The 13,334-nt window shown below is 44.2% G+C and overlaps 1 protein-coding gene across 1 annotated transcript in view; it reads left to right on the forward strand.

The window, feature by feature from the left end:
* Nucleotides 1-231: 231 nt before the first annotated feature.
* FSTL1 (follistatin like 1) overlaps nt 232-13,334 on the forward strand; it is a 50,520-nt gene continuing 37,417 nt past the window's right edge. Inside the window, exons 1-2 of the mRNA XM_007181863.3 lie at nt 232-372; nt 534-590. Of these exons, the coding sequence (XP_007181925.1) occupies nt 370-372; nt 534-590 (60 nt within the window). The 5' untranslated portion in view covers nt 232-369. The remainder of the gene's footprint in view (nt 373-533; nt 591-13,334) is intronic.

The raw sequence follows: 13,334 nt of genomic DNA on the forward strand, positions 1-13,334 counted from the left end.
CTCCGCCTTTGTTGCAGTGTCTCCCAGGACCACCCCCTCTGTGCCTTGGCCTCCACGTCCTGGGGGCTAAACTAGGGGCCTGGGTTTTGGGAAAGGGGTTCGGCGGCGCCAGGACGCCCGCGGGCTCCAGGACGTAGCGAGGGGCTGGGAGGAGGGAGCGGAACCCTGAGCCGCGGGGGCCGCTGCTGCAGAAGGGGGAGGAGAATGGGGAGGAGCTGGGGGGCAGGCTGTCGGGGAAGGAGGGGTCTTAAGGGGCGGCGAGGGCAGGTCGGATTTCCTCTGAGGCTGGCGATCCGCGAAGCTCCCACCTTCCCTTAGAGCTCGCTGCAGCCGCCTGCCCCCGCGCCCTCCGGACACCGGAACGGGACCATGGTGAGAGTGGGGTGCGCTGCGCGGAGCCGAGCGCACTGGCCCGACCCCTCTGGGCTGCCGAGGGTGGCCGGGCGGAGGGAGCGAGCCTCCGAGGCACGAGGAAGTTTCCGGGGTCGACACGGGGCCCGGTGCCTTCACTCTCGCTCTTGTCTTTTCCGCAGATGTGGACACGCTGGCTCGCGCTCGCGCTGGTGGCGGTCGCCTGGGTCCACGCCGAGGTAGGTGAGCCTCTGAGGAGGTCCGAACTCAGGCGCCGGGGCCACTGGGGTCTGCGCGTCGCGCCGGCGGTGCGTGCGTCCCGGGGATGCTCTCCCCGGGTAGGACTGGGAGTTTCCATCTGCCGGGTGAGGGGGGCGCTCGGAGCAGAAATGCTGCTTACGAAACTTAAACCTTAAAATCAGGAAAAGTAGTTTGGGCCGTGAGCGGGAGCCCCCCCCGCGGCTAATATGGAGAGAGAGTGGGGAGGGGGAGAGAGGACGAGCAGGGCCGATTGGGATGCAGGCGGCAACAAGAGCAGGAGCCGAGTTCAAAAAGGCGCCTGAGTTCTTTCCTTCACTTAAGAGGAAATTGAGAATAGTTGGAGACTTTTCCCTTCCGAGCCTGTCTCCTGGGGGAGGGGGGGGAGGGGGATGTCGGGAGATTCTTCTTTTAGGGCGGGATAATTTTTTTCTCTTTTATAAAGTAAAATGATGATTCTCTGGGTTTGTTTGTTTGTTTTTCTTTTTTTGTAAAGTGCCCTCGGATTTTGCGTTATTATCAGAGCCAAATAACGGCCTTTTAAAATCTCAATTTTTTTCTTAAACTGGCGTTGCGCAAGTATGAGTGATCCATTGCTCTGCTCCTTGAGGGTTCTGCGTTTCCAGTCAAAGTATTTCAGCGCCTTTTGGGTAATGTTTTCTTTTCAACTCCAGTGACCTTCCTGAGACACTACAAACAAACCAACAAACCCTTCGCTCACAAGCCCCTCCATTAACTCAAAGGTTTATGGACAGAAAATAAACAATTCTAAATTCCCTGGGCTCTAGTCTCCAGAAAAGTGAGGTCAGAAACCAAACATTTGATAATTATGGCAGGAAATGTGGAAGGAATTAAAAAGCATGAGGGAGAAGAAATGGAATGTACATTACAAAAGAAATAGCTCCCTGGTGGGTGGTTATTCTCCCTCTTTGAATTTTTTTTCTTCATATTACAGTTTAGCCCCACCCTTAGCATCACAGCTTGACTGCCCAGAAAAGTCATAAAAGCCTGCAAGGTCTTCACGATTACAAAAAAAAATACACATTATACTGAACTCTCATTTAATTCACTACCACACTTTTGGTTGATCTGGAAACACGTGCTGTTTTTACTCACAATGAAATAAAAATAGCTAACATTTTTTGGATATCTACTTTGTGTTGTAATAAAACTCCATTTGAGTGATGGGGAAACTAAGTCAGAAAGGTCACGTAATTTATCTAGTGTCCTAAGTTGTTAAATGGTAGAAGTGGGATTTGAACACAGTCAGGCATCGCACCCCAGGCTCTTAACCACTGTCTCACACAAGGACTTCATATTTGCCATGTACTTCTTATATAGCAGACATTGGTTGGGCTGCATGCCTCATTTCTTTTAAAGCTTCCCAGAACCTTGTAGGGTCAGTTTTGTTATCCACAATTTACAGAGGAAGAAACAGGTTCCGGAGACTAGGTAACCTGCCCAAGGTCTCACAGCTAGTTCTCAGGAAGGATCTGAACCCAGCTCCTTCCACTGGTGGAGCTCATCTTGAACTCCAGATCTGCTTCTAATGCATTTTGTTCTCCAGGGTTTGAGTTTGAGGGAGGATCCTTCACTGGCTGATTTAGTCCTGGCTGAGAAACAGCCTTCCATCCTTGCTGTTGCCCTCAAAAGGCAGCTGTAGTCCATTGATGGATGAGGTGAATCCCTGGTTTGTTTTACTTCAGGTTTAGGAATTGCCAGCTAGTGTGTGAAATCGCTCTGTGAACTGGAATGCACATTTGAGGAGTGAGGATGCCATAGGTTCACTCGCCACAAGGCTCTGTAGCCCAAGGTCTGGGATCTATTCTCCCAAGCTGTTTGTACTACACGCCCTCCCCGCCGCCAACCCCCCAGTGCATTGCAGGGAAAAGCTTAGCCCTCATAGGAAGTTCCCCCAGCAGCAATTTCCTGCTTGAGGTGGAAGAGCAGAAAGTACTCTCACAGAATTCCCAAGGCAAAATCGTGGGGAAGGAGGCAAAATCAAGAAGTGCTGAGGCATGAAAACGGAGGAAGTGGTGCAGAAAGAAGGCTGTGAACTCAGGGTATGTGAGGAGTAGGTATGATGTAGCTTTCATTTCATGACTCCAGATTATTAAGGATTATTTTTTTTATCAGTACAATCTCTTGGTATCTGGCCCTGGTAACATTTGGCAAGTTTTTAATCAATGTTTTAATAATAATAAATGAAAAGGTAAATTAGCCCTAGCAATTTGGATATTACTTTAAGCATTTTATCGTGTAGTTAATGGTGCTTTTGCAGTGGAATATTTTTCCTTGTTAGCTGCAACAACATATAGCAAACAAAGCGAAGTAATGGTATTTACTGTTTTTATTGACATGAATCCACTTTAGTAGACTTTAGGGCTGAAATCGTACAAATATTGTTGAACTTTTAAAATGAAATTTGAAAAACAGAGTTTTCTTGGTGCTTTTTGATTTAATACAAGCACAAGGATTCAATTCGGCATATTTTTAAAGTATGTGATTGCACAACAAATTATGTTGATAGTTGAAGAAGCCAAGACTTTGGAATAGTAGTAGACCTCTAGAATCAGGTGTCCCTAGCTTGAGAAAAGGTGGTTGTCATCATTATTAGTGCCAGTCTGTAAATTCTGTTTGGTTAGATTCAAGAAACTATTAACAAATCTCATTAAGGAAAGTGTTATATTTTTAATGTTTTCCATGGTCTCTTGGCACCTCAGGGTTGATTTTTTGACTGCTTCCTCTCTTTCTTTCTTTTTGTCTTAATACTTCAGGCAGTCTCCATCAAAATTCCATCCCATCCACTTGAGCTCACAGCCATGTACTCTTTAGAGTCTGCTTGAAAGGGGGTGTTGGCATGTCTCTTGATGAGCATATATTAGTATCTGCAATGGACGAGGAATGGGGGCTTGCAGCGGCAGAGCAAGCTACCTTGTTTCAGAATCTTTTGGGAGGGGGCTGTGTGGGCCTGCTCACTCTTCCCTCACCCATCCCCCTCCCGTTGAGAATTACTGCAGTTCACTGAGAGGTGTGGATAGTGGAGGCTGGGAAAGGTTGACATGTGCCCTTGAGTCTCAGGAGGTGTGTATGAGTCTACTCTAACACCACAGGCTGGAGGGGACCCTGTGGCCCAACTGCCTGCTTCCAAAAGGCAGCGTTGGCAAGTGCCCAAGCACACTCCACTCTCCGTTGGTGGTTATCTCTGCTGGCACTCTGATTTCCAACATTCCAGGTCTATAAATTCATCATGATAAGTCACAAGTACAGGAGACTGATTCACAAATCAGAACACTCATTCCAGTAAGGGAATACTTAACCTATGAACTGTGAGTGCATCACTTAAGATAATAGCAGCAAGAACAATAACAATTATACAGATAGGCAAGAAGATTATTAGGGCATTGTCCCTCTGAAGCCAGGTTTCATAACCTCATTTATACCCTATTATCAACATACAGTTAAGCAACCACTAGGGGTATTACTGGCAGATGTGGGATCTCCTCTTTATTCTTTACAATTATTCTAATAGCGGATTCAGGAAGGTCTAGAGTGTGACTTTCCCATTTTCCCTTGATTTTCTCCACATCCTCTGACTGCTTCTTGAAGCTACAGCAAAAACTAGGATTTTAATATCCATCTTGTACATTAACCACTAAAATAATCTCTTGTTTGTTTATCCTTTGGCAAATAAACCCCTTGCTGTGATTCTGGAGACCATTGTTAGAAACTGGGATGTTAAAACATGGCAGTGACTCCGCTGAATAGCCAGAACAGATGGACAGGCACCCTGCACATTGAGGCCCTGGAAACTGAAAATGTCTTTAGCAAGGACATGTCACAATTCCCGTAGACGTCTCTGGATTGGGTAATGGAAAGCAGGAGTCCATTCTCAGGCTCAGAGGAATGAGTTTGGGAAGAGCTGTGAGGTGGGGGCATGGGCTGCATGAATGTAATGTCCCAAAGAAGAAGATAAAGTCTTCAAAGTCAGTGAGGCAGGAAGACACATGTTTCCAGGAGAACAGGGAAAGGGTGAGCTGTAAATGCCAGTGGTCACACATAGAGAATTGAAAATGTCATGGTGTCTTTTTCCTGCTCCTTTTCAAATAAATGGACATCCAGACAGAAATTTCTAGTAGCCACAAATACTATTAGCTTAAGGACACCAGATATTATAGGACTGAAAAACAACTTATACTTAGATGGATTCATTTTGTAAGCTACGTGACTGATGTCCTGCAGGTCAAATGCATACTTTTCTCTAAGGTTCCATCTTCTGTCACTTGTGACTTTGGCCTGAGGTGCTTTCTCCAAGAGTGAGTCATTAACAGCACAGGCCTTCCCTTCACGGTGCCCATCAGTCAGTATTCCCTGATGTAGGCTGAGCGTGCCTTACACAGGGCAGAGTCATGGATGAAGTGCAAGACATGGTCTCTGCCCTCAGGTTGCTTACAATCTAATGGTGGGCCGTTAGATTTAAACTGTGGCAGCTGTAATGTATAATATTATAACTGCATGATGAACAACTATCTTTATTATTATTATTGCTTTTTTTTTACATTAACAGAGGACTTCCCCTGATTTTTAAAGTTATTTTACATTAGTACAATGCACAAATCTTTAATGTATAGTTTGATGAACTTTTGCATATGAATATACCCATGTAGCCACCACCCAATCAAGACTGAGGGAGTTGGTACCGTAAGGATGCTATGAACTCAGGGTGTGTGGAAACAGTTAAAATGAAAAAAAGTGAGGTATAGATATGATCAAGGTTACATTTCATCACTTGATGATCATTATCATTAGTCCAGTCTCTTAATGTCTGTCCCTACTAACATTTGGCAAGCTTTTAATTCATGTTTTAACAATAATGAACCTTTAATAATTCATGAAAAGGTAAATGAACCCTCTCCATATGAGACTTGCACTTTGGATATTATTTTAAGCATTTTTAACTTGTAGTTAACAGTGCTTGCAGTAGAAAATTGTTTTCCTTGTTAGCTACAAAAACATAGCAAACACAGTTAAATACAGTCTTTATTGACATGAATTCATTTTAGCAAACTTTGTATAGCTGACTTGACTGTTTTGCTGATGGATATTTCAGGGCTCCATATAATCTACACTGAGAAACCAAATCAAGGAAAGAAACTCAATTCTATTTGACCACTTTACCCTGGTCATTATTACTTTTAAAGGGACTCTACATAAGATGCCTATCACATTATTTATGAAAGCTAAAAACTTAAAACCTACTACATACCTAACAAGAGGAGAAGAGTTAAGAGTTAACAGCAATGTATGCCACTAAAAGTTATGTTTACAAAAAATTTAAGGCTCTGGCAAATGATTATCATTTAAATAAAAAAGCAGAACACCCCCCCACTCCAATGCCTATCCTCACAACTATGTAAAAATTTATAGAGAAGTATGACAAAATGTCTTAAAATCCATCATGAGGATTCTTGTGACATCTCACCTTTTTCGAGAGGAATTTATCCTTCTAATATATGCTATTTTATTTAAATAAAAAAGTGTTATTTTCTGATAAAATATGGAAATTAAATATGTTCATAAAAAGCTCAGAGAATATAGAAAAAACTAGAGCAATGAATAAAGTTGCCCATAATTCTACCACCTAAAGATAAACTAGCCTTTCATCCCTCCTTTCAGAGAAATTATCAAAGTCAATTAAAAGATGTATGTGATATGCCTACTAGACACTGTAAGCAATGAAAATTAGTGCCTCCCAACACTATGATAAATCACCTGCAGAGATGGAACAAACATGGTGTGCATGTCACCACTACCCTCTCCCTTACCCATGGCAGACCTTACTAATCAATCATAGAATTCTTCCTTCTGAGCCTGGAGGAGGTTAGAAAATCCTTCTCAGCAATGCTCTAGACAGCCACTAGCAGTTACTCTGTGTGTGTAACTGTGTGAGATAAAAGACATTTGCCTTTTCTGCTGGAAAAGTCAATCCAATTTGACAGACATTGGTATATCTTCAGCCAGAATTAAGATGATTAGAAGACAGAGATTGGGACTATGAAACAACAACAACATGGGGTAATAGGTGCTGGAGCTAGGGTAGCAAATGGATGAAAATGTCGAGAAAACAGCAGTTTGTTCCTGGCTCAAGCTTCTGAGTTCTTTAGATGAGTTCGAACACCTTAAACACGTAAGCCAAACTCTCTAATATTGGCCATCAACAAAAATATGAGAATTTTCTTGGCTCTTCTGCTGGAGTAAATAGTTGTTCTTGCTAAGGCTCTAAGAGCTGCTGCTGTCCTAGATAACAGCTTCTGCATTAGCAGCCGCCTGGCAAGAAACTGCTAATGGAAAGCTCTTTGGGTAGTTGGAGTACAGAATATATCCTGTAAATCTGCATCTTCTGCTGTGGTTGGAGGATTTCCATGTAATCTCTTTGCAGACTTTTTATATGCTCATTTGGAAGCCATCACTAGTAAGCTCTTCCCAGGATTGTCTGAATTTATGACCTTTAAAATGTTTCCTGTATAACCCCAGACACTTTGTGACCAACTAAGCTGTTGCCAAAACAAGTCATGTGACACATGGCAAAAGCATGATATGTTGCAGGCCCGGTTTATACATATGTGTGGCATGGGAGATTGGCTTGAATTGGCTTGAGGTAGGGAAAATGTCTTACTACTTTTTATCGTAGTCAAGATTTAAAATCCTGTGTCTGAGGCAAAATTTGTCTTATTCCACAGTCTGTCATTCTGTCCCTCAGTGATAGTAAATGAATGTAATTTATTGATCTACAGCAGTGCTAGTTACACCAGTCACTCTGCACATATACTGCTATTAAGAATAGTGTGGGCTTCCCTGGTGGCGCAGTGGTTGAGAATCTGCCTGCCAATGCAGGGGACACAGTTTCGAGCCCTGGTCTGGGAAGATCTCACATGCCGCGGAGCAACTAGGCCCGTGAGCCACAACTACTGAGCCTGCGCGTCTGGAGCCTGTGCTCCGCAACAAGAGAGGCCACGATAGTGAGAGGCCCGCGCACCGCAATGAAGAGTGGCCCCCGCTTGCCACAACTAGAGAAAGCCCTCGCACAGAAACGAAGACCCAACACAGCCCAGAAAGTTAAATAAATAATAATTAAAGGTGCTAATAGTTAAAAAAAAAAAAGAATAGTGTGGAACTAAAAGCAGTACCATATTGGTCCCTATCCTGAAGTAGCTGCTACCACCATAGCTACTGTACAGCTCAAATGGACCTGGCCATTAGGGGGCCAAATCTATGGCATTCACAGAAATTACCACCCCCTTCCTCACCTCTTGCTGCTGGTGCAGAAATCCCTGACATGCAGCTGTGGGATGGATGCCTTCTCAGAATTTGAGAGGCTCCGTGGGAGCTGCTGGGGCCATTTTCAGGCTGTTCACCATGACCACTTCACCAGTCTGTCCAGTAGGTGGCAGCTTTTTGTGTGGAACTTCATCTGAAATTGTGTCTGTTCCTGGAGTGTTAGCGCTTTTCTCTTATTTCGTGTTTTCATGTCACTCAGGCCTTCTACTGAGTTCCTTTCTTCATTCTCTTCTCTTGTTCTCATATCTGGGTGTTTCCAAGTCTTATCTTTTACGTGGACCGCGTTACAGAACTTTCTTATTATTAAGAAGAACATAATGAAAGAGTCCTTGATTTAGAAGTCCTGCTCTTCCCCTTTCTTGCTAATGTTACCTTTTTAAAGCCACCTAATTAATATGTCTTGCAGCTTCAGTTAAGAGCAAGGGCTTTGGGGTAATGAATAGGTTTGAATTCTGGCCATGTCGAGCTGTGAAACCATGAGCAAGTTACTTTACCTCCCTGAGCTTACTTTCTTCATTTGTAAAATGAATAATGGCTAGACGTCTCTCTTGCCTATCAATCAAATTAGATAATAGAAAAGCCTCTTCTCCTCATAGCACACAGTCAACACCAAACACTTGCAAAAAAGAAGTGCATCTTAAGAGTCCCTACTGGGCACTGATAAAGAATGTTTTTAACTCTAATAATTTCAACAAGAGAATTCTCAATTTACACATTAACATTCACTAGGCATTGTCTGTATTTGTACAACCTGTGCACTGGCTCAGGTTGTTGTTCTGTTCACTGATTTATTGTTGAGAGGAAGTATAGCATAATGGTTTAGCACTCAGGCCTTGAAGCTACATTACCTGAGTTTAAATCCTAGCGTAGCCCTTATTAGCCCTGTGAACTTGGGGAACTTACTTAACCTCTCTGGGTCTGTTTCCTCATCTATAAAATGGGCTTAATATGGAGTATTTACCCCGTAAGTTAGTTGTGAGAATCAAGTAAGCTATTCCATGTAAAGCAATTAGAAGAGTGGTTTGGCACACAGAGTACAGTAAATGTTAGCTATTATTATCAAGCTTGTGGCATCTCTACTTATTGGAAGAGCTCCAAAAGCTATGGTTTGTGTGTGTGTGTGTGTGTGTGTGTGTGTTTGCACACTCGCATGTGCTCATGGCTGGCAGAACTCCCCTTGCTTCCTTTATTCTCTCCAGAGATTAAGGATCACCTTTTAAAAGACAACTAGAATATTTATTTCAGTGGATGCTTTGACGCCCAGAATTCATATCAGAACCCTTGCCTCTACTGAGCCAATCTTGCCTTCAAACTTCCAGCATTTCCTCTGTGAAGCCACAGCCCTGTCATTCCTCCGGGAAAAGAGTTAAGGACTCACTGAGCACCTTCCATGCACAGGCAGTGCATGTTGTAAGCCAGCATAGGTTTTCCCTGAAGACTGAGTGAACAAGGCAGAGAACTGGAAAGGGAAGAAGAGTGAGAAAAGGCAAAAAAGAGAGGGGATAAAACTCCTCTGGAATTTTTCCAGATTCAGTTTTTCTCCTGTGCCCACCCTTCTTACACATGGAGGTGGCCGCCAGATATCTTGGATTTTTTGTGGGCTTTTTCATTTGCATATATTCTTGCTGTAGTCCCCGTAGCACGGCCTGTTCCCGTACCACAAATTCTCAGTTTGGGGTTTAGAAAATATGATCAGGCAAAGGAATAGAACGCTTTGCTTTCACTGTTTGAAAAATAAATACCTTCTCTCAAAGACAGGGTAGGAAGTATTCCTGGAGCAGGCTGATTTGTCCGTTTGGGAACCAAGGCAGTGCTTTGGGTGTTTTGCACACAAACTTGAGTCCTCTGCTGGGCGCTGCTGTGTCTGGCAGCCAGCCCTGACTACAGCCTCACGTGGCCACCAATTCCCAGGCCCCGGAGCCTGGTCTCTTTATTGCTCCCTGTGTTGCTCTCTTCATCTTTTCCCTCTACCTTCTTGTCTTTCCTTTTCTTTCTCATCGCCTTCCTCCACCATAACAGAGAGGTCATCGTGGAGTGTTTGGGCTGCATTTTCAGAGCTGCCAAAACATGCACAGAGCACCAGGTTCACATTTCATGCAGAGAGAAAGCTGCACAAAATCTTGATGCCATTATTTTGCTTCACCCATCTGGGACAAAGTAACAGTTCTCCAGGTAAACTCAAGGAAGGAAAGGTTTCCTGTTGTCTGTCAGGCACTGAGTTAATGCTGGTGACTAAGACACAGACCTGTCCCCAAAGGGCTTGCAGTCCACTGGGGGAGGCAGACAGGGCGGAGTGACCCAGCATTGTAAGTGCTAGGACAGGGCTGACAACCTAACCCAGCACTGGGGGTTGTGGGAAGGCCTCAGAGAGGGTGTGCCCCCAAGCTGAGCCCCAAATATGAGTGGTGTTAGCCAGACAACAGCAGGGAGAGGGAAAGAGCCTTATCTAACTCTCACAACATGATGCTGTTACTATAATCTTCATTTATCAGTGAAGAAACCATGGCTCAGAAGATTCAGTTAGTTACCCCAAATCAGTCACCTAGTAAATTGTAAAGCCAGGATACAAACCCAGGACTTCCAACTCTCAAGGAAGGCAAATACTCTGTGTTCAAGTGTGCTTAAGGTCCAATGAGTCTTATTTCTGAAAGTGACTTTGAAAACAAAGCAAAGACCTTTTCTCTAGGTTATAGGGACTCAAAAACAGCTGCACAGGCTTTGTCATTTAACTCTTCATGCTCTATCAGCTGCAAGTGCCTGGATCAATACTTGAGGCCTGGTCATGGTCATTCTGGCCACATCGACATGGGCATGGCCTCAACTTGGTTCGGGTCCAGGTGCTTCTTTGACCCACATTGAAGTACAGTATAGTTGTTCCATCAGAGCACTTGCCTCATAATGGTCAGTGACTCAGGAGCTGCTTTAAAACAGTTTCTTTGTCCTTCAGATGTATTCACAACAATTCCACATTGAATAAGACCAAACTGCAAGACAGCTCTAAGACTCCAGCTGAGTGTCTGGGTATGGTTGTTCAGACTGTCGACTGCACAAAAGTGGCTGGCCAAGGGGGCCAGCTGGGCTGACTCCATCCTGCACCCTGCTTACCAGTCTCTGTGCCCTATCCTGGGTCTTGTCTGCCCACCCAGAGGGAGAACCACCTTTTTTCTAACTGATGTGCAGAGCTTCCCAGACCCCACATTTTCTCTCAGATATAAGATGCTTATTCGACTATGGTGGCCATTTCTCCTCTGTACATTTTGTAAATTGATATCATTCAGAGTCTTAGAAAGCTTTCATAACAGGCCTCCATCAAAAGCCAGTTCTGTATTTTTGTGGATTTTCCTCATGGATTACCTAAGATGATACAAATGGAAATTTTTTAAAATCTGTCCTTTTACAACCAAAAATGTGCTACTTTTGGCTCTTGCCCAACTCAATCTAGTTTGGGAACTATGATTCCCCAGGAATTGAGAAAAGCATTCCTAGCTTCCCCCGGATTGCTGGATTAGCACAGCTTCCCTCAGCCCACAGCTGAATTCCAGCCCCGAGGAAGAAACGTCTTAGACAGAGTGAACTCCCAGCCTGGAGCCTGTCAGAGGTTGTGTCATGTGTTTGCATTAGCTGAATAAAAAGCAAGCAGGCTTTCCGGCCTTACTCCCCCTCCTCCCCACACCCCCCTCTGGAGAGGCCGGTTAAAGTCTAGACAGTGTCTGCTTGGCAGTGAGCCTTTTCAGCACAGTCTGCACAGTTGTGCAGCTCTGACTTGGGTTGCCTCTCTTCACTCATTCCCTCCCCCCTCGCCCCCGTTTTCTTAGTTAGCCTTAAACTGTCTCAGGGGACTGGCATGAGCCACACATGTAAGAAGCAGGTGAATGAATTTATGAGACCGTCAGCATTCAGCTGTCCTGAGAGGTTCAGAGTTGAGAAAATATCAGCAGTGCTGGCTGCAGCTGTGGCTGAGTTTACAGAGATTCCCTGATGTGAGTCAGCTTCCAACAAGCCTCCATTTATTGGCCAGAGATGGGCTGGAGGGAACCCAGGACAGACAGTGGCACCCAGGTAATGAGCCTCGTGCCGTCCTTGGTGGAGTGAACTTGGGCAAGTCACTGGGCCCCTCATCTGCAAAATATGGGGGTTAGAGTAGGGGAGCTCTCAAACCCAGCTCTGAAATCCTATCCATATAAAAGGAGGCAGACATTGTAGGTTGGATTCTCAAAGTATTCTACTTAATGGAGTTAGGATATTTGATTAGCTCTTGTCTTAATTGACGGCCCAAGGAGGAGCAGTTTGAAAGAGAAGCTGGCCCAGGAATGGGAAAAGAGAATGCGTAAAAGCAGGAGGCATTTTGTGTCCCTTGCTTTCTCCTGTGTGCATTGAATGAAATAGAAACGGTACATCGCGTGGCACCCGAACAGTCTTCATGCCCAGAAATCCCAGTTGCTGTCTATTCTACAGAAAGGAATCCCTTGATTTTTCCACTTTAGAAAGCAGCTAATCCACAACACCGGGCAAGAAATGAAGGATGCTGGGTCTTCTTGGGGTTGAGCAAGGAATCTTTTTTTTTTAAAAAGAAGACAGCCCAAGATTCCAAAACGTGCAACTGGAGCTTTTACTGAACTTACAAAAAAACAAAAACAAAACTTTCTTCTGACCTTTGTAAATGTTCACATTTTCTTTTCAAAATAATGATGCAATATTGAAACAGCTTACAAAAATCATTGTCTGAAAGCATTGCATGGACCCTATTTTGTTTTCCAGAACTCTTCTTGCCTTCTCACCATGTTGCCTGGCCCATGAGCAGGATCCTGGGTTTCCTCAACAGGAATTGATGAAGTCCCTGCCCTGGTCCTCATGCCTTCTCTCTAAATCTGTTCAGGGCTCTTGTTACAGCTGAGGGCACTGCTCTTTGGCCTTGACCTCAGTGGTTAAATCAAGTGACTTGAGAGGGTGAATGCAGTAAGGAAGCAGAGGCCAATGCAGATGTTTTAGTCCTGTTTAATGCTTGGTACCTTAACTGCACTCTAGTTCCCGAATCCCACTAGACAATCCCAGTATGCTAAATTGTGCTGACTTTTGGTTCTGAATGGGGGGCCAGCCCAGTGCTGTCTGTGGCTTTCCTAATAAGGCCACTTGTACAGTGTCAGAATAGAATTCAAATTGGCTGTGCTCCAGGGTAGACTATATACACAGACACACCCATAAATTTTACTACTTAATTGACTTAAGTTTCACTACTTGGAGAATGTGACCATCTACTTATAGCTCAAATACACTCCCCTCACAAAAACAAATTCCTGTGGAAACTAAAGAAGAGAAGCATATATGTTATTAAATTTCCCTTAATTTGATTGTTGTGTTTAATCTAGTTTGGTACTTCCGTTATAATG

Source organism: Balaenoptera acutorostrata, chromosome 4 (assembly GCF_949987535.1).
Source record: "Balaenoptera acutorostrata chromosome 4, mBalAcu1.1, whole genome shotgun sequence".
Lineage (NCBI taxonomy): Eukaryota > Metazoa > Chordata > Mammalia > Artiodactyla > Balaenopteridae > Balaenoptera > Balaenoptera acutorostrata.